Here is a 22850-nt window from a genome sequence, read left to right as displayed (position 1 = left end):
GCCTCCTGTAGACCAATAATTCGACCTCTTTCAAATCCACTTAGCTGATGATAAATTCCGCGTACACGTGCTTTAGGCATTTTAACCACAACTAAACATCAACTTCGTATCTCCTCGAACAGCTGGTTTATTGTAAAATTTAAACAAAAATTAGCAAAAATTGTTTACACGAAAAAACCTTCACGTTGTCAAAATTCAATCATTTACTCCTTGCTATACTATCGATGTTTTACGAAAAAAAATTCGAAGCCTATTTGTGGGCTTGGAAGAGACCAATATTAAGCAGCGGTGCTACAGTAGGAGTGGGATAAATGAATAACCCTATTAAGGGACACTCCTGGTCTTGCTAAGGAAAATAAATTTGTGATGCTTTCACCGAATTATACCAAGAAGCTCTTGAAGCTAGGACGAGCTGAGCTTCGGGTAATGGTGGGACTACGGACTGATCACTGTCGGGACAAATTCCTTTTGTACCGCATGGGTAGGTCACTAGATATGAGTTGCAGGCTCTGTGGAAAGGAGGTAGAAACAGCCAAATACATAGTGGGCATATGTCCAGGATTGACTCGCCTAAGAACCACTTATATGGGAAAGTCAGTCCTGGATACTCATTGAAGAAGCCCTCCAACATAAATATGTCAGCGTATTTCGTAAAGAAATACACAAACTAATCACCTTGTTACATCCACCTTTCGCCTGAGTGTTTGATTAAATTTTATTTCATTGTTTTTTATCGAGCTCACAAATAGGCAACTCGATTGCCTCTGTGAGATTCACATCATTGCATTGTGTATTTTCGATCAATAAATAAATAAACAATCAATACATTGGCCCCGTATATGTTTAGATAATATCACGAAGTCGAGCGAACGCAATGGAAACTCAGATTTTCATTAGAAAAAGAAATGTTTGGATGTTTTTGTTCATTGATATGGTCGAATGCCTCGGTAGCACAGTGGATCAACAGTCGACTGTGGTGCCGAAGGCACCGGGTTCGAATCCTGGTTAGGTCATGGATGTTGTGTATGTCTGGTGGTGGTAAATGAATTTGATAGAAGTTTATATAAGAAGTTTATAGAAAAAATTTGGATAATGACTGGATGGTGATTCTCCAAGGTCAAAAAACTAAAATAAAAAAAAACTGATATGGTCGAGAGGATAATGCGACACCAGTTTGAGAATAGTAGTCGGTTGAATTAGAAAAAAGTGAAAATTGAAGAATCTCTCCACGATAAGAATCCCATTGAAATTACATTTTTGGTGATTTTTGGAAGTTATTACAAAAAACTTGGTGGAAAGTAACCTAAAAAAAAAAGATTTGAGGAATTCTAACCTTTGATTTTCATATATTGCAACTACATAGGAAAAATCGTAATTGGATCTATTGGAGTAGCAATCGAGAATTAAATCTTCCATCGCCTTTATTGGTAATCTCCTGGAACAACCTGAGGATGGAATCTGGATTCAACGAGTACTTTCAGGCCTGATGCCGGTGATATTTTCCCGTGATCGGCCCGGGCTAGATAGATTCATTCACCTGCTGGGACGACGACTGCCGCTAGAGACATTTTCCGGTAATCGTCGGACTCTCCGACATTGGAAATCAGGTCGTACAAAGTTTATTTGTATTTTTCTTTTGATATTTCCCAGATAATATTTCGAGGCTTGATAATGAGAATTGGTTCGCCGATATTTACTTTATAGTGGAGGATTCCACTCCTTTTCGTTCAGAATCATTACATATGGAGAAATGAAGGGTGTTGTCGAAAACCCCCCCAATGTGACCAAAAATTGCAAGCATAATTTTCTTTGGTGACAGTATGCCTTCCACCTCTCTAAGGAGATGATGAAGGGCGTCTACAATAGATCTACCCGTCCTATAGGCGAACTGTTTTTTATGGAGCTCCAGATTTCTCCTTATATTGTTATTATATTGTTGAGACGAGGTGTACGACAGGGAGAAACAATGTCACCAAAATTATTTACATTGGCCATGGAAGACGTGTTCAAGGAACTCAACTGGCAAGACAAAGGTATAAAGATAGATGGTGAATATCTTAATCATCTACAGTTTGCTGATGATATAGTGTTCATTGCATCCAGTGAAGAAGAACTGAGAGAAATGTTGGAAGAACTAAATAACAAATCCAAGGCTATCGGTTTGAAAATGAACATCTCAAAAACGAAATACATGACTAATGAAACCACAAATGACAGTTACATACTAAGAATAGGCAATGATGTCATAGAGAGAACAGAATCGTATATTTATTCAGGTCAAGAACTAACACTATCGAAAGAAAATCTCAAAGCCGATCTAGCGAGAATATCATTAGCTTGGTCGGCGTTTAGCAAACTTCGTAATATTCTAACATCGAGAATACCAAACACCTTGAAAGTACGCACATTTGATCTGTGTATTCTTCCTGTGCTTACATACGGATCAGAAACTTGGGCACTGAACAAAGAAATTCTCTACAAATTCCAGGTCACTCAAAGAGCCATGGAGAGACGAATGTTAAATGTAAATCTACGAGACCATATAAGAAACGAAGAAATCTCAATCTCGGGTGACAGACGTAGTCACCCTAATATGTAAACTGAAGTGGAGTTGGGCTGGACCTCAAAGGAAAGAAAAGATAGAGGTGCCTTATAGCATTTGTTGACATCGCTATAACATTTTTGTTTACAAACACTTATAATGTACTGCGTTGCCATTCTGAGGAAGAAGTAAACTTTTCTCCGTTCTGTCGCATAGATGTTTTGCGAATATTCTGTGGATTTGGCAACACGGTTCTGTTGTTGTTATTGCACGTGACAACTAGAGGTGCGTTAAGGGTTAACTATTCATTTTAATTTCACGTTTGTAATCGGCGTTATTTCATAGAAGTTTGTGAAGTTTAAGTTACATATTGTTAATTTTAATCATGGTAAATACTCGAAAAACATGTATAGTGTGTGAAACATCGGAAATGAAAACCTAACCTATCATAGGTAAGTTCATGTTTTGAGTCCATAGGCGTAGAATATATCTCGTCTATGGCGTAGTATTTGTGAGATATCGAAAACTTAATTCAATGCTAACATTTGTAGGTTTCCTTCAAATAGAGAATTCAGCAAAATATGGTGCCACGCGTTAAGATTGCAAATGAACAATTTGCCGAAATATGCATATGTTTGTTCCAAACATTTCAGCACCGAAAACTTAATAAGAGGCAGTAAGAGAACCATTGACTACGCCACTGAAATGTTTACCGCCCCTCTAGTTGTCAATTTTGCAGATTTGTTGTTGTCCTATCGCACTTTATCATCATACTGTTGCAATTGATTACAATACAACGCCATTTACTTCTAAGGGCACCTCTATCTTTTCTTTCCTCTGAGGGCTGGACACTTAACCAGAGTGTCAGACAATCGCTGGACTCGCAGAATTGTGGAATGGCGGCCACGCAGCAATTCGAGAAGTAGAGGGCGACCGCAAACAAGATGGACTGATGATATAAAAAGACTTCTGGGCACAAACTGGGGACAGCTAGCTCAAAACCAGGAAACTTGGAAGAAGTTGGAGGAAAAATATATAGAGAGATGGACAAAGCTAAGGGAGGCTTAATCCGACAATGGGTTGTTAGCTGAGAATGATGATGATGATTGTTGTCTATTATTTTCTCCATGGTCTTCAGGAGAAATGGGGTGAGACATAAGGGCCGATAGGATTTTGACTCCTAGGAGTCCTTCGTGCTTACTTTGGGTATGAATAGCACCCTAGCTTCCCTCCATGATTTTCGAATATAGCCCCTCACATAACTAGCCTTGAACATCTCAGCTATCAGGGGTATAATAAATTCAACCCCTTTCTGGAGCATGGCCGGAAAATTTCAAATCTTTGTGATTAGTCTACCATTCTTTTGATAATTCCATCTCGAGGGGTTATATACTTCCCCAGCGTGAACATCATCTCTGGTTCTAATTCGCATAGATCCAGAAAAAAAGAGTCTCCACTACTACTCTTAGGTTCTCTTTAGGATCATTCATGAAGTTCCCGCATGGATTCTTAATTTGGCCAATTGGGCTGGAGTAATCTTTAGATAGTGTCCTTTGAAGTCTGGCTGCAGGGGCTGTTTTGCCTATTCCCTCATAGAAGCTTGTCCAGGGCTGACTTTTGGCCTTTCTAACTTCTTTGTTGTAATCAGTCAGGGCCAATTGATAGTCATCCCAACTGCCTGTCGCTTGGAACTGTTGAAGACTTTCCTAGTCCCTCTCTTAAGGTTATCCAATTTATTATTTCTCCCAGGGGACGTATCTGGAGATCGTCTTTTTTCTGAGTGGACAGCTACTTTAATATGCTCGCCTCAAACACGATGTGTACATTTTACTTGATTAAAAAACTGAGAGATATTGCGTATTTTTGAAACAGCTACGAATACTTTACGACGCATTGGTACAATCTCAACTCTCATAAGGCATTTAGGATGGGGTGGTGACTAATCAACTCTTCATTGGTGGACTTTTTAAAAGATGAGATGATAGCAGAAAATTACCAAGATAAGTCAACTTCCCGATTAAGAAAACAAACTCCCGATTATGAGGAAAAATTACCGATTATGAGAAAAATTTCCCAAATGAGACCAATTAACCAAAATTGATTGTGGAATAATCGTGGAAAGAACCGTATTTTATTTTATTACTGTTGTTAAAATCATATTTTTATTTTATAACTGTAAACAGGTATTCTACAGACAACTCTCACTTTATTTTAATTTGAACTTGCACTTATCGTATTTGAATAAACTTTTTATTATTATTACTGACCCATTACAATAGATCGTTTGATATAAGGTATTTGGGAGGCCTGTAATTTGGCCCCCTTTAATCCAGAGCTCTTGTATCAGCCCTAGGTCAATGTCCCTTCACGATGTTCTTCCACATAAGGCACTGGAAGCTGCCTGGAGATTTAGCTGAAGGCAGGTCGTACTTTCTTGGTCCTATAACGTCCCACGAGTAGCTAGGGAAATCCAATCACCAGAAGAAGAGTCCCTCATGCTCCTGGAGGGCATTACTAAAAACCAGAGGTTTCCTGGTATCCAGAGTTACCTTCTAATATGGCTAAGAGCCACCTTTGAAATATCAAACAGAGAATGGGTTCGAATGGGAACTCATTTTCACGACTTAATCACTTCAACAGCTTCAGCCTTTTGATTATGGAAGGTCAGGTAAAACTGTTGCTATAATTCAACATATTTCTTGTTAAAAAAATACAATGTTAAAATGATTTTTTATTGATATTTTTCTAATCTTAATATCACAGCAGTAGTTGATAAATGCGAAAATACTCTTATCGATAATAATAATCATAAATATATTCTTATAAACAACTACAGAACTGCATCATAAAATTAAAATAAATAATAATGCAAATATAAGTAAGCTTTTAGGAATCTGGGTTTCTAAATTTGGATATGGGTAATATCATAATTACCTAACAGTAATAAACTTTTTTTTTAAATAAAGCTTTTGACTTCAAAAACTCATTGAACACAATAAGAAAGGACAATAAAACATCAACAAAACATATGGCAATTGGTATCAAACACTTTCAGAAACAAAGATATTTAAACATAACTGTTATGAGTTTCAAGAAACATCTTCAATGTTCAATGAAATCTTCCATTTGAATTGAATCGAATGAACTACAACTTTCCATGATTATTGATTCGAAATCAGATTTAAATTTTATACTAATTTCACAAATGAATATCTTTCATACAGAAATAATTTTGAAAAAGATAAACAGTTAATAATAATTCAAAAGAGTCAATACATAATCGGAATTAATTATATCTACATATCCACAAACTTGTTTTCTTACAAGATTAAATATAAACTTTTAACCTTAAACAAATTCTCATCTGAAATTTCAGAACTATTTTATTATATGAAAATAAAATCCAAAGTTTTGACTGTCAAGTAAAAAATATATCATCATGATATAACAACTGTCTAGAATAATGTGTAATGAAATTCAATTCTGGAGAATGATACAATAATATTTTCTTGAAATGTAAGTTCCATTAAGTCAAATGAAAAGTCGGAACAATAGTATACAACATGGACAGAAAACAGAGTTTGGAGAAAAAACAAGCAGATCCGAAAAACAAGCAAAATTTTCAGAAAAAAATGTCCACAATAAAAGAAGGTGAAAGTTTAATGATGTAATAAAATATGAAGATATGAAACATATGTACTATATTAAAACTCCCATATTGATTGATACTCCTAAGTTTGATTCCGTGCTACATCAATTGATTATCTAAGATAAATTCTGAAGGGAATCCATAGTGAATATTCATATCAAATCCCTCCGACATTATATGTTTTAAATCACAATACCCTTTTGGAACCCATATTGAGCCATATCCAAGTAAATGATAAAATAAATGAGATTTGTCATTGCCCTGTGATATTGTCCTTATTACATTTTAATTGTGGTAATTAATTATATCTATTTATTATTGCCCCAAAGAGATGTTTACATCTCTAACAATTCTCTGAAAAGGTAAACTAAAAATATGAAAACATCAACGTATAAATAAAAATTTAAGTTAATATTTGATCTGCAGTAAGTACCTACTTCGTACTAAGATGCAAATTGATAAGTCGAAAGTCAAATCGGCAGGTATGGGGTATTTGTCATTTGTCACGACCCAATTTGTTTTCTCTTGCATACCACCATAAATTTTATCCTAAGCCGACATCCAGAGACATCATGACCAGAAATCCAAGCATTGCACTCCATGTTGCCAGTTTACCATTTCCACTGAAAAAATTAAGAAATAGGTTGAGAAATCTCAACCAAGCACTGATAACATAAAAATAAAATTTAAAAAGCACTGATTGTGCGTTAGGAGGTTTCGAACGTTCGTTCATCATACGCCCATTGCGCCCTTGCCGACCCCATAACTGCAAATACTTATGAATGATATGCGATTTATTATGATTTTATTGTCAACAACAATATGACATAATAATATATTACATCTTGAAAAAAAACTCGTCATCCATTGCCGACCATCATGACAGTTTCTACCCCCTGCCTGACAGCCTTAAACACTAATAATGTAATAATACCTTTCATATTGAAATGAAATTTTTCATTTCATATAACATGGCTATGAACGTAAAAAAAAAAATTCTTTAATGGATTTCTTAAAAGATCGCAATCGACTAAGCACTCGCGCTCGCAACTACAGCGGACTTTCAATGTGTCTGGCAAGATGTAAAAACCATTAAAACTGTCCAGCTATTGAGGTTACATTTTTTTTAGGTCACCAAGTAACATATATAAAATTTAGCTTTTAGATTATAACGAAAGTAATTATAAAAGTTTAGGTGTATCTATCAGGGGGTAGCAACTGTCATAAACCGAGTGCTAAATAAAGCTTATTTATTATTATTTATTCAAGTGTCCGGCCATGGATGACGAATTATCCCGGAGAAAATATTAGAAAATAAGCTTTACACTTTAACACCAAGGAAGCTTTCTCGGCAGCTTATTGGTGAAAGTGCTGCACTAGTAATTCGGAGGTTATGAGTTCGATTCCCGCTCGCGGAGGTACTTTTTCCGGAATTAAAAATTGTCTGTCATGCTAATATATTTTCAGACGAAAAATCATTGTTTCAAATTCATCTTTGCTTGATATTGTTCGGTTGGTCGAAAGATTAAAAAAAAACTGAATGGACTAGTTTAGTGATGTTGATAATACTATATTTGACACGATAGAATTAAAATATAGAGCAAAACTGATAAATCAGTGAAAAAATTTTGAAAATCCATCAATAAATGACTGAGAAATAGATTATTTAAATTTACGTATTTTAGCGCGGAACGTCTTTGGTCTGTGACGTCACGGCTCTTGCCTGTGATCGCTACACCATAAATTACGTTTAAATACTTAGCCGCGCCAAGGCCGTCGCGCCGTTTGTAGTTGTACAGTGTAGTTTTAACTCGAGTTTTGTTTTTATGTCACCATAATGGAAGAAGGCTTCGTGGAAGGACAAAGTGACAATTTGCCTAAAATAGATATATTCGCAGTGATGGAGTTTTTTTCTTCAAATCCATCTTATGTCAGTGCAGAAATAAAAGGAGTTAAACTTTTCAAGTAAGTATCTACTTTTGAGTTTGCTTCATCATGGTTCAACTTATCGATGATTTATTCAAAAAACGTTTCATAAACAGTTTGTATTTGAGTACTGGTTGTTGAAGTCTATCAATGGCAAAACATATTTATGTGAGGAGTAAAAAGTAAAAAGAGAAAAAAGTAATTTATATGTATGTATAAAGTAAGTTATTTCAGCCATCGTGTAACGAACAAAACACGACACGAACGGTACAAGTGATTGTACACCAATGAATTCGTAAGCACTCTGCGAATACCAGTCGTCCAGTGTGTGACGTCACGACACTTACACGTACTATGAAATTATTCTTCCAAGCGCAACTTCAAAGTCCCTTAACTTTTTCATTCTAAAAGATATTTCAATGATTCTTCCACATTTTTGTTTCATTTTACTTAAATTTTTAGAATTAATCCTTAACAAAAAAAATTAAAACTAGTCCATTCTGCAGATGTTGCAATATATTGATGATGACTTGGAGGAAAGGTGAATAGAATCATGATGATCACCGATAGTGAAATTAGTTCCCTTTCAACATCAATTTTCTATTAAATTTGATTCTGGCAGAAGCGGTTCATCGATATGCGGGTGGAACTTTCAGCTTCCTCGGTAGTTATTTAGTGAGAGCGCTGGACTAGTAATTTGGAGGTTGTGGGATTGATTCTTGCTCGAGTAGGTGCTTTTTCCGGAACTAAAAACTGTCTGACAATATATAGGTAAATTCTCTTAATTATTTTCTGATGAAAAATCATTATTTCAAAGTTATAATTTAACGTACCATTATATATTATACAACTTAATGTTACCTGCCAAAGTAACCACAACCCAACTATATGGCCGCTGGTCGTTTATACCAGTACAGGGGAAGTAAACAGAAAAATTTTCAGCTTTTATGAAATGGCAAAGGTCTGGTCGTCATGGGCACTTAGGCTAGTATATTGAGAAGACTTGCTCTAGAATCAACTTGAATATGACGGTATAAAAAACAAGTACCAAGCGCTGTGTCCCATATCTGGAACCTATATTCAATGTATTATCGACTCATTTGCGCAATATTTATTTATTTATTTAATATATACAATGTTCTACAGGTTTAAACCCAGCTACAGAACAAGCTATCACAGCTGAGGGAAGATTTGGGAGTTTATAGTGGGAAACTTCTGTGTTTTTAACGATTTTTTTGCTTTCTCTTAATTGTTTTTCCTCTTCCTTTATTTAGCTTATCCTTGGCATTTCACTTTGGCTCCCCCCATCTCTTTAGTATTATATTGTATGAGCTTAATTTTTGTATTCGATTTTTTTTTATACAAAATATTTTTATGGTAGATACTGAAAGGGTTACCTTTCAAACCTTCCAGATTTAGAGCTTGGAAGTACACTATGTACGTAACGTCACAAATCCTGAAAGACTGGCCGATTTTCGTTTCATACACCTGTACAGATTTGTCGAAAGTACTAGAAAAAATGCCGTTTCTCCTAATATTATATTAAGTCCCCGAAAAAGGAATTGTCACTACTCTACCGTCAGGTTTCAGGGGAGCTTTCATGAAGGAAATTAGCGCCCGCAACTTAAATCATCAGGTTCTAGACATTCACGAATTTTGAAATTTCTGGTCATAATTCGAGTGTAGACTGTGTAGAGTGAATATTATTTTAAAGTAATATAAGACTTGGATCAATGGTAGCAGAACCCATTATTCAAATGATTATTGAAGTAACAAAATAGTCGTTGATTATGTTACTCAAAATACGCTACTTACATTTGACGAATAATTTCCTACAGAAAAGTATAATTCCAGAGCCGTTCAGCATAAATGTAAATAACGAAACGTGAATCCTTACCTTCAAGCTAAACGAAGACTTCTTCAACGGAGAATAAGAAATTAGTGTTGCAGAAAACTATTCAGTTAATACCAATTTAAAAAAAATCTAAATCACAGAAAATATTTCGAAAGCTAGAACTTATCAACAGATCGAGGAATATAAAAGTTGCCAATTCGTTAAAAGATTCGTCGTAACAGTTCTTAAAATGATATTCATTAAAAAAAAAAACGAAATAGTACTAATGATTAAAAGATTGTATGAAGATTACTCTAATAGTCGGACTGCAACAAAAAAAGAGCATAAGTATAAGAAAGGAATTTTATTTACTGAACTATAATTGTAGACAGAATTGGAAAATTCCATGGGCTAGTTTTTTTTTTTTTCAAAAAACAGTTTCTTGAATAAGCAACTATACCAGATTATTTGTATCAACTTACTTTGTGTTAGCTTCTGGTATTATGTCGTCGATCACAACATATATCATCGCTCCTGCTGCAAATGCTAAAGCATAGGGAAGGGCAGGTCGAGCATAAGCAACCGCCATTGCCCCAAGTACTCCGAATATAGGCTCAACCATACCGCTAAGTTGTCCATACCTGTAAAATTTGTATTTATCAACAAATATATTTTGTGATCATTCCGTTGCATTCTAGTTCATTATTTCTGATTATGTATTAACTATTAAAAAAAAAAAGCATGAATACTTCAACTTTGGAAATGAAAAAAAAAAGTCAAGTGGCTCTGATGTTAAATTATGAGAGTAGGTTAACGTAAACAATTTATTTCGTTTCATAATCGTGAAAGAAAGATGAATATGGCTCTTTCAGGCCATTTTGAGGTAAACCTTTGATTTTATTATTTGATTTTTCTCTGGAATATTTGAATTTATGGAAATTAATTTTTCTTCATTTCATTGGATAATGAATTTTCATTCATTATACAGGGTGTCTACTTTAAAAAGTCCAAAACTTCAAGGCGGAATTCTACAAGTGATTTTCAACAAAAAATCTCATTTAACACATGGTCGAAATATTGACGATATTTCTTCAATTTAACATTTTGTGTTTTCACGAAATATCTAAATTTTTTTATAAAATAAATCACAGTACAGTTATCCTTGTTGCCGTATCAAATTTGATTACATATCTCAAAAAACATGAAATTGTATATAACACAAGAATTTTTTGTGCCAAAAATGTCTTACTTTGGGTGTGGTAAGCCGATAAACATTACGATTCTTAGTTGAACAATATCAATCAAATTGTTTCAATAGATTTATCGATGGAAAATGAATGATGTTTTCTTTTCAGCAAAAACTATCCCATTTAGTGACATATGAACTTTTGTACTAGCTGCTTGTTTTCGGTTGGGAAGTATTTATTTTGTAAGTTTCGCTTTACTCAGTTGGGTGACTTTGAATATGTGCAGGTTTCTTCATGATGACCCCCCCCCCTTAGACCGCGCTTGAGATCATCTCGGGTTTGAACGCGTATTTGTAAACTTTGACTTTTAATGTGTTCCAGGCATAAAAATCCAAAGGAGTAAGATCAGGGCTTATTAGTGGAAATCTTACTGGACCGTACTTTCCACCATTGTTCCGTCTATTATGAGCCACCAAGGAGCCCTGATCTTACTCCTTTGCATTTTTATTCGGTGACCGTTTAGACGATGTATTGCTGAAGGCGTTCTTGGAAGTTCGTAGACTACCTCCTCAGAGTGATACACATAGATAGAGGGAGCATACGTCATTTTCAGTAAGCGAGTTTTGTCTCCAACTGAAATATCAGATTTGATATAAGGGGCGCGGAAATAATGATAATAATAACTTCATTGACAGAACTAACGTTATTTACAAATTATACGGTCATAGCAGAATACGCATTTCGACAGCTGCAGATTCAGTAGTAGACAAAATCGCTTAAGTAAAAACTTGTCTGCGAAATGAAAATATATCAGTGATATGATATTTCACACAATTCCATAGACGTATTCTGCTCCAGTAAAGTTAAGGAAATTCAGAGCTTCGAGACTGTTTCAAAAGTTTCAATTTTTTTTCAGCAATTTTTCAAATATGGTAGATCAAAATGTTGACTCACTTATCTAATTTTTTTTTTTTGCTCAACTTTTGTGGAGCACTATATACATTCCACTCAATTCCATATTCCATTCAACGTCTATGCTCAATTCAGAAAACAAACTTCAACCTCGCCAAAAAACGTGAAACAACTGATGGCACTAGGCGCGCAATAGTTGCCAAACCTTGTATTTCAGCAGGTACATAGAGAAGATAATAAATATTCTGCTTACTATAAATTTGACAATTAGGAAAAAAAATCGTATTCTAAATATTCAAATTTGAATATTCAATCGGGAATCACTCAAATATATTTCATTTAATATAATATACATTCATAACGATATAGTGAAATTGGTGGAGTTCAAAATACATCACAATCCGACAACTTAATCTAACCATGTTGGGGACATGTAAAAATATATATGTATGTTTATTACTCTAAGAGAACGTTCACATGACAAGCGCTCAACGCGCGTTGAATGAGCGCTGGATAATTGGATACCGTTCACATGGTACGCGCTTGCCAAGCGCTGAACGCGCGTTACCGCATTGAAAATTGAACTTTTTTTAAGTTTTGATAGGTAATTATAGAACGAATAGTTTCTATTATTCATCAATTAAAACTGAGAACTGGCTTTTTACTGAGCCGTATTTGAAAAACAATTGAAAACATGTATTTCAGTAAAAAAACACTCATTTTATGAAAATAGAACTAGAGTAACTTTTTCTAGTTACATAGAAACATAGCATATCTTTCAAGACAGAGAAATTCCAGCATCCGTTGGCAACTTCGTCGACTTTCTTTGTATCGTAGTGTTCAACTACTGAATTAATACCTAAAAGGTGGTGGAAAGAAACCCCTTGATCCCTAGGGAAGTCGATGATTTTTTTACATATAATTCACATCGCTAAAAGTAATCTACATTCCAAATATGGTTATGCTCCGACGCGAACTTCCGGAGATACGAATTTTCGAAATTTAAGGGTTGAAAAAACTACCCCTGGATCCCAAGGGTAGTCAATAATTTTTCCACAGTTTATAACATCGCTAATAGTAATCTACATGCAATATATGGTTATGCTCCGACGCGTACTTCCGGAGATATAAATTTTTCAAATTAGACAGATGATAATTTGAATAAAAACGTTGCTAAAATATCCCGATGTCTATAGAAAATCCATATTTCCTCCAACGGATACAGCAGGTAGAATACAGTTGTTTAAAGTTTTTTAATAGACTGCTTGATGAAATCAAAGAAATAAATAATTATAATTAGAACCATATAGTATAGAAGATTTCTGCTGTTAAGTGGTAGGTGAATGTTATTTCGATACTATTTCCCTTCATTTGTATTTGTCCTACGTGTATCTCATGATTTCTAAATAAAGAACTATTATCATTTTAATGTGGTCACATAATACATTTTTTTCTTCATTAGCATCTCCTTCACAGGATATGATGACGAGTTCTTCACAAGCCCGTCTCCTTGAGTTTTTATCTGAATATACACTACATGTCATGTCGCATATTGCAGAACAATTCTCAATTTCATCTATGAATAATTCCATTTTGAAATATTTCTGACCGAACGGATCGAAGGAATAAACGCAAATACGTCTCTGGCATCTATCAGCTCGTGCAAGCGCGCTCATCAGAACGGTTACATTAGAAACCTATGATCTCAAAGCGTGAGCCAACGCGCGCTTACTACGGTCAAGCGCTAGAACAGCGCTCTACGCGCGCTCCATAAAAACGCGCGTTGGCATGTGTACGCTTCGAAGAAAATTCATGTACTCGGAAACGCGCGTTGTCAAAACACGCGTTGAGCGCTTGTCATGTGAACGGGCTCTTAGACTACCTCCAATATCGCTCTGTCAATTTGAGTTAGAAACGGAATCAAGTGCCCCTCATTTAAATATATACAAAAAATTGGAAAATATAAAAATATGGAGTAGGTATATACATATTGTTAAAATACTAAGGCTCAGATCTAATTTTATTCTTCACGTTGAAAAACGTAGGGTTTCCCACACCAACTTTGCTCTATATCTCTAAAACGATAATTACTTTCTATGATACGTTACGACTATCATATCAACCATAAAAATTACTGAAAAAATGTAGGGGGAAGCAAACAAAAGTATAGAAACATTTGGCTAATTTCAGGGCTGACACGTACACGTTTGTCCACCCAATAATTTCATTTGTTCACCCCCCAGAAACCCAAAAAATCTACCTTTCGAAATTACGTGTGAAGTTGGCACCCCAAAAGCGTAATTAGATTCATATTATTCTCCTCTTCTTCTTCATTAGAAGATAGATTTATATAAAGATTACAATTATTTTTAAAATATGTTCAAAGTTCAAATGTTTCAACTCTTTTCTATGCTATGCAAGTCTGTTAATTCTCTACGTTTAGACAATGCCTTTAAAATAAAAAAAATGCATATATGCATACAATATTGAAACAAACAACAAAAAGTCCAAAGAAAAGTAGCATTCGAAGAGAAAGAATAAAAATTTAAAAGAAATTCACACACGATGTAACCAATCGTCATAACCGTTTTTGAACGCGTTGACAGTCACTGAACCAACCACTGATGAAGGCAAACTGTACAAGTATCAAACACCCAGTTCACCAAAAAATGCCACCTCTGCACGGTCCTGAAATTCTCCTTCTTCAGCTTCTAAGCGTGTCCACGTAGTCTCCGGTCAGTATTCATATCGAACAGATGGTTCAGATTAACACCCCAAAAGTTATGTAGGACTCGGTAGGTCATCTCGAGCTCTCCTATCAGCGAAAGTTGGCAAATCCATAATAGCAAGCCTCTCGGAATATGATGGACGTGCGGGACCATAGGGCAGTCGCGTAGCTCGGCGCTGGACATTCTCCAGCAAAGACAGGTCACGGCTCAACACCGAACTCCACACAGGACCAGCGTACTCCAAGTCCAGGTCTGGGGGCACACCTACCAAACGCCTTATGAATCAAGAACAAAGATCTCTTGGCTTAATTCGTGGCGTAAAATATATGATCCGACCATCCCAAATTCTCCATCACAATCACCTCGAGATCACAATGGCTACTAACAGCTGAGATGAAATGGCCATTCAAAAAATATGTCTGGCGGGGATTTCGAGCACCTAAGAGTAGGACCACACATTTTGTAAAATTCAGTGGCAGATGCCACTTCTCACACCATCGCAACAAAAAATCAAGATCTTGCTGAAGCTTGTTGCCTGCTATTGTCGGGTCATTATATGTATAATTTGGTGTCATCAGCTAATTGGGAGCAAAAAGACTTTATATTTCTTGGTAGATCGGATATGTAAATGAGAAATAGTATAGGGCCTGAAACTGGCCCCTGAGGTACTCCACTAAGCGCGAACCCTGAACGTTCGGTTGGAAAGGAAGCTAAGAATCCAGGAGAGAAGTTGTCCTCGAATACCTAAGTGGTCCAGTTTTTTCAAAAGGTGTTCATGCGGTACCTTGGGGTTGCATCAAAAGCATGAATCAATGAGTATTGAAATATTCATTTAGAAATTCATCGGACAATTGCATCAAAATAATTCATAACCTCGGTCAATAGTCCAAAAAATTGTTGATAATACTTCTGAATTAATAGACAATATTTTTGAAACATTGATTTATTCGGCTTCAGAAGGAAACAATATCGTTTTATCAAACCCCTTTGAAAGCTTCAAAACAATATAAACGGCTAAAATATTCAGAGCAAAACAGCTATTTCATAAAACCAGATAATTATTGCATTGGTAATATTTAAGATAACAAAAATCTTAGTGGCAATGTTGGTGTGTCTATGAAAAAGTGTGAACGGCAAATTATACCTCATTCTGGACCTCCCGAATATTCTTTCTAATATGCTCAACTACATGAATTATGAAGAAAATGGTGACAATATTTCGAGCATTTCCAACACTGCTTAGTGGGAAAAATTAAGAATAATTATAGAAGTAATACAGTATTAGCATTATTTGTCTATTTCGACGATTTTGACACGGGTAATCCCCTTGGCACAAAAGCTGGGGTGCATAAATTAGGAGATGTTTATTTCAAGTTTGCTGGAGTACCTCCTGCTTATGCTTCTCGTCTGGAGCATATACAGGATGTCCCATAAGTGGCACGTCACAGTGACACCGGAGGTAGGTCAGCTAAAGAGGGACCTAACTAGCTTAACATGACCCCAGTAAAAGTTGCATGGTTTTCGAGTTATTACCAAATTACGTTTTTTAGTGAATTTTCACCTTTTTTAACATTGTCAGGGTCAGAATTCTGCTGGAAAGCTCTCGAAGCTTTTTTTTTTTGTTGTAATGGAATCTTAAATAGTTATTTAAGATGACATGAGTATGATTCTGTCAAAAAGTTATGTGGATTTCCGTAAATTAATGGATAAATCTTGATTTCAATTGCTAGCAAAACGAGAACTTCGACTTTGGACACCTGCTGTGAAAAAAAAATCCTTGAAACAAAACGACCAAGTAACATAAAAAAATTGGGCATTTTAGACAGATTTAGAAATGGTACAATACACGAATCTTATGCCCATAAAACTAGGTATTTTCATCATTTTACCGATGCCCTACTTAACTAAGTTGAAACTAGGAACCCCGCTATCAGGTATTTTTGCCGCTTGCTATGACATTACATTTGATACCGGGCTTTGTTATTATTTGTTAAAGTCACAATAGGGAGAAAGATGGATTAGGGGAAGCGAAAAAGGAATATTATTGAAAAAAAAAGGTAAATTAATTAAAAACAGACTTAACTTTCGATTATTTATTTAATTCTTGAATCTAACTTACAGTAAATGTTCAAACTGTTTCCCTCGGACTCTAATGCATAAATGACACCGTTTTATAAAATTACGATTCAATTTTCTTGAACTAATTTCCGATATGGTCCGGGCTGCGTCGAATACGCGTTCACGCAATTCTTCCTCGCTTCTTATTGGTTTTGCATACACTTTGTCCTTTAAACATCCCCAATAAAAAAAATCCAGTGGATTCAAATCCGGGGATCGCGGTGGCCACAGTATGGGTCCTAATCGCCCAATCCACCTGTTATATTTAAGAATTAAATAAATAATCGAAAGTTAAGTCTGTTTTTAATTAATTTACCTTTTTTTTCAATAATATTCCTTTTTCGCTTCCCCTAATCCATCTTTTTCCCTATTGTGACTTTAACAAATAATAACAAAGCCCGGTATCAAATGTAATGTCATAGCAAGCGGCAAAATTACCTGATAGCGGGGTTCCTAGTTTCAACTTAGTTAAGTAGGGCATCGGTAAAATGATGAAAATACCTAGTTTTATGGGCATAAGATTCGTGTATTGTACCATTTCTAAATCTGTCTAAAATGCCCAATTTTTTTATGTTACTTGGTCGTTTTGTTTCAAGGATTTTTTTTTCACAGCAGGTGTCCAAAGTCGAAGTTCTCGTTTTGCTAGCAATTGAAATCAAGATTTATCCATTAATTTACGGAAATCCACATAACTTTTTGACAGAATCATACTCATGTCATCTTAAATAACTATTTAAGATTCCATTACAACAAAAAAAATAAGCTTCGAGAGCTTTCCAGCAGAATTCTGACCCTGACCTTGTTAAAAAAGGTGAAAATTCACTAAAAAACGTAATTTGGTAATAACTCGAAAACCATGCAACTTTTACTGGGGTCATGTTAGGCTGGTTAGGTCCCTCTTTAGCTGACCTACCTCCGGTGTCACTGTGACGTGCCACTTATGGGTCACCCTGTATTATTGTGGGAACTCTTTTTTTCTCCATACTGAGTTCTTTTCTCTAATCACAGCAGTGTTCACTCCGTACATTAAAGAATTAAAATTTCTGGAAGATATGGAAATTACTGATTGTGAGAAAGAGATATTCAGGGTTAGAACTATATAGAGGGACACAACAGGGATATCAAAACCATTAGAAATACATGCTTAAATTACAAAAACTTGATTTATTCAGGGATGGGTGTATGAGGTATGAACAGATCTGAAATGGTTCCCGAGATATCTTCAAAAAACTAAAAATCGAGATTTTTTTTTCTGTATAACTCATTTGTTACTGAAGATAACATGAAGATTCTAATGGTAGCATCAAATTTTTCTGTTTTCCATTGTTTCAGAGACACGATAGTCAATTTGTTTCTTATTAGGGATTCACGGCTTGGATTGATATTCAAGCTACTTGGTTCAAGCTCAAGTAGCTTGACCTTGACACGAAATCAACTCAATTTCTAGCCAAGTAGTAGTTGACTACTCAACTTGAACTCGAGTTGATTTCAAGGCAAGCTCAAGTTGCTCAAGCTACCTGATCTTGAGCTCAATGTATCACACTCTACAAAATTATGGAGTCTAGCTACGCAAATTTTAACTTCCTTTTTATTTTTTTGTTTGAGTAGTAGGCTGGTGCCAGAATTGTCAAATAACTTTTTACTTCGTTCAGTTGTTATGTGAAAGCATCACTTAATTTTTGTAAAAACCTGAATCCTGTTGGATAAATAGCGTCCTATCAATTACATAATCATGCTGATACAAACAATCTACGTAGCGTACAACTGGCAATGTCTCTAGAAATGGTTCTACATGATTTAAAAAACTCAAGTGAAGGTTTCAACATTACTTTGTAATTCTTCTCACATTGGTTTTCCTTTTTATAGCTGTTTACTATTTTAGTTTCTATTAATTGATAATTGAGTTGCATTAGGTTGATATCGTATATTTTGAAACAAGAATGAACAAAAAAAAACATAATAACAAAATAATTAGAAAAATAACTACAAAAACGGCTCGAAATGTCCTCCATTTTGATCTGGACATTTTCTTGCTCGTTTCTTAATATCTCAAATTGCTTTCCGAATCACATTTGGATTGTTATCAATTTTCTGGCTAGCCTCTTCTATTTTTCTGATTAGCTGATCCCGAGTATTGATTTCAGAGGAATAAACCAACGATATCATGTGACCCCAGACATAATAATCCACGGGATTAAAATCAGGGGATCTTGAAGGCAAATTAAGAGGGCCTCCCGACCAATCCATGAATTACCGAAATTGTTATTTAAAAAGTCTCGAACGATTAGCCTATAATGTGGCGATGCACCATCGTGCTGAATGTATATGCCAGCAGTCTTCACATTCTCATCATGGAGCAAAACTGGTAACACATTTTCCAAAAATTCCATGTTTACTTCGCCAGTTAAACGTGCAGGTAGAGAATATGGTCCTATTATTTTATTATAAACACCGCACTATACGTTCAAGGAAAATTTATGTTAAGAATGAGATTGTCTTGTGAGAAATGGATTTTTTGTTGCCCAGATATGATGATTTCTAGAATTAAAAACACCATCACGCGTTAATTGGGCTTCATCTGTGAACAGACATCTATTCAATATTTGAGGATGTCCTAGTACCCATCTACTGAAGTTCATTCTAGGAATATTGTCCGCATTTTCTAATCTCTGTACTTTTTGAATGTGAAAAGGATAAAGGCGATGTTTTTTCAATCTACTCCGAACTATGGTATGAGGAATTAAGGGCATTACTAGTCCTTCCGGTACTTATTTGTGGATTATTTCGAACTGTCTCCTTTCATGATTTTCATTACATTTCAATGTTGGAAATCGCCCATGTCTTCGTATGTAATTGGAAACTTCCCCAAATGTTTCATTATTCGGTACTCTTCCGTCAGGAAATCGCCTTTCATACTCCCTTTAAGCTTCTACTCCATTTCCTCAACAAAAACCATAAACAGATATAATGTCGGCATATTCCCCATTTAAAAATGCATAAGGCATTTTTTTAATTCAAAAAAACACTAAATCACTGATAACATGAGGAAACTATGAATATGATCTGAATTATCCTAAACAACAATGGTCTTCTGTCAAAGTGATGGTTGTCAACCTACTTGATTGAATACGAAATTTGATGATTATTCGCAGTAGTGAAAACGGATCCGCTAAAAAAAAAACAATAGACTTTACACACAAAAGGGGATTATGCTCTCAATAACTAACTTATAGATTCATCACTAAAAGTTATTTTAAAACACTTCCAGCAAACCAAATTCTTAAAAACTTCACGTTTACGTTGAAACGGGCAGTTATGAGAAACGACGAGAGAGTAACTCAAAAATTAAAACTGAAATGGTATACAGCTATAAAAAGGAAAACCAATGTGAAAATGAATTACAAAGTAATGTTGAAATAATTATGGATTCAATATTTTTGATAATTCATTGTTAAACGTCACTTCAAACCACTTTCAGGTATCCAAGTTCTCAAAAACTTCACTTTTATGTTGAAAATTTGTGCAGTAAAACTGTCTGCGCGGAAATTTGAAGTACACGTCCCACTTTAGTTTTTAGTGGTGTTTCCGAATATTAAAACAGATTCCGATGTAAAGGAAGTTGTTTCAAGGATTCAAACGATTCATAATTTTTTGTTAACCCGGACCTGGATTTCCAAGGCGGTTATCTATAATAATAATAATATTTATTGATCCTTTTTGACAAATAAATGTATAGGATAGGTCAAGAGAATTAACATTGGCAGTTTGAACAAAACTCACTAATTAGTACATCAGAAAGGTAATCGCTCACCGAATAATAACATTTCCTCATCAACATTTTTAAATGTCTTTAGACTAAGAGACTGAATACTATGCGGTAAGTGATTGTAAGTGACTTTTATGTATTGATATATGGTAGAAAATTCAAACTTTTTGGCATGATATTTTGGGATATACAATATGTCCTGATTTCTGGTGTTGTAAGCATGAAAGTTTGATAGTTTCACTATATCTCTTTCATTTTCCTTTACATACATATAGGTTCTCAACCGTCAACCGTCTCCTTATGGTACTATAAGTACCACAAGGAGACGGTTGCATTCCTCAAATTTTAGGGCATGAAGGCCTCAAAGAGTACCTCGGCTATCATCGGGACACGCAGCTACCAGTCGGTAATGAGCAGAATACCACCAAGACTGTCTTTTACCACAATGGCGCAACGTACTTTTTTCGGACAAGTCACGATTCGGTTTACAAAGGGTTTGGAGAGGTCCAGGCAGACTAGAGAGACTCAATTTCGCCCAGGAAGTTGTGCCCTTTCGAGGCGGATCAATAATGTGCTAGGGAGTATATTGTTCCGTCGCCGTATCCCTCTTATTATCGTTGAAAAACAATAACTGATGCCATCTACGTAGAAAACATCATTGAACCAATCATTGTTCCTCTGCGCAACGAATTTGGGGGTAATTTCATTGATCAGGGTGATAACGCTCCACCCGCACACGAAGGTTTCAAAACATTCATCAAGAGAACAATATCCACAGAATGAACTGGCCAGCAAACTCACCAGACATGAATCCAATTGAGCATGTATGGGATTACTAAGGGAGAGCAATAACCAATCGCCAAACACACAATTTTGTGTGTTGGGGATTTTTCAGGAATTCAGTTTAAGCCTTCAGGAAGAATATAATAGACCGATATGTCTGATTATTTCATTAATGACTTGATTCGTGGGATGTCAGGCGTATAGGGCAGTTGATTGAAAATAGAGGTGATAATACGGATAAGTGAAATTGAATTCAGTTGTGAAAGAACTATAATCAATCAAAAATAAATAATCGATAAATTTAGATTTTTTCTTATTTTTCCTATTCTGTCACATCCTGCATGAAACACAGAGTAACAAACAACGATGTTCTACCAAATATATTGCAGTTGAAATGGAGGAAAATATTCATCTCATTTCCATTTCCAGAACAAAGATTGTTTATTTCTTGAGAAACCTAGGTAGGGGCAAGACGATTGACGATGTGTGTATATGAACAGTCAAATCGCAACTTAAACGGTTTCGTAGTCAGGAAAATAATAGGTAAGTAAACTTTTTTCTTTTTGAATTTTCTATGTTTTAGATGAAATCATAAAGAAGCCCATTAAGAAGGATTACCACCACGTGGCTTTCCGCGTATCAGTGAAATATTAGGTAACCATTCATTTCCACTCTAGCGTTCCTGCGATGACCAAACTTTGGACGGTGTACGAAGTTGTACATTCATTTCCTCTTCTTTCTCTTTACGAAGCATATAATTAGAGGGCAGCACAGTATGATGGTCGATTATTTTGTCACAAAATTATAGTTTTACCTATTTTGTAATGATTTTTCACAAACATTTTAAAAATATATCAGTGCTTTGTACATTGAACATATCATCAATTCTTTTGCGAGAAACGAATTACCATTTATAAATTTGACCATAAATCACAGATATATTGTGAAGAAATTAAAGAGTTCGCTCAAAGATCGCTCAAAAAGTACATTCTCATATATTGCGACATGGTTTTACATATTGTTGAATCAAGGTGGAGGAGATTAAAAAAGAAAACAATTCCAGCATAACCCGGAAAAATGTTGATAAGACATAAAAATTTCAAGTTTCGTATCAAATTTCAAGCTGATCACTTCATGAGAACAGAAAATTCAAGATGAATATTAAATTATGAATCCCCTATATTTCCGTAACAATATATTCGATCGGGATGACATTTCACGTGTATATTGCAAAAATAGAACTATAGACAATTCATATAGAAATCAACAAAAAAAATTTTGTGAATAGTTAAATAATAGCAATTTCAAAACAAAATTTTGTCATCAGAAAATTAAAAGAATATTGAAAAAAATAAAGAAATCATTTTTCCATTCGCCAGTTGCGATTTTGGAGACCACATACAC

General features: G+C 35.1%; 1 protein-coding gene across 2 annotated transcripts in view; it reads right to left on the bottom strand.

Annotated features, from left to right (window-relative positions):
- Positions 1–5260: 5260 nt before the first annotated feature.
- Positions 5261–22850, bottom strand: part of LOC123672967 (zinc transporter ZIP11) — a 63710-nt gene continuing 46120 nt past the window's right edge. For both annotated transcript variants that reach the window (XM_045607336.1, XM_045607337.1), the window contains exons 6-7: positions 10434–10592; positions 5261–6814 (exon numbers count right to left, since the gene is read on the bottom strand). In XM_045607336.1, the coding sequence (XP_045463292.1) occupies positions 6736–6814; positions 10434–10592 (238 nt within the window). In that variant the 3' untranslated portion in view covers positions 5261–6735. The remainder of the gene's footprint in view (positions 6815–10433; positions 10593–22850) is intronic.

This window comes from Harmonia axyridis, chromosome 2, assembly GCF_914767665.1.
Source record: "Harmonia axyridis chromosome 2, icHarAxyr1.1, whole genome shotgun sequence".
In the NCBI taxonomy this organism is placed as follows: Eukaryota; Metazoa; Arthropoda; class Insecta; order Coleoptera; family Coccinellidae; genus Harmonia; species Harmonia axyridis.
The sequence above is the reverse complement of the archived record's forward strand: the minus strand, read 5'-3'. Positions and strand labels throughout refer to the sequence as shown.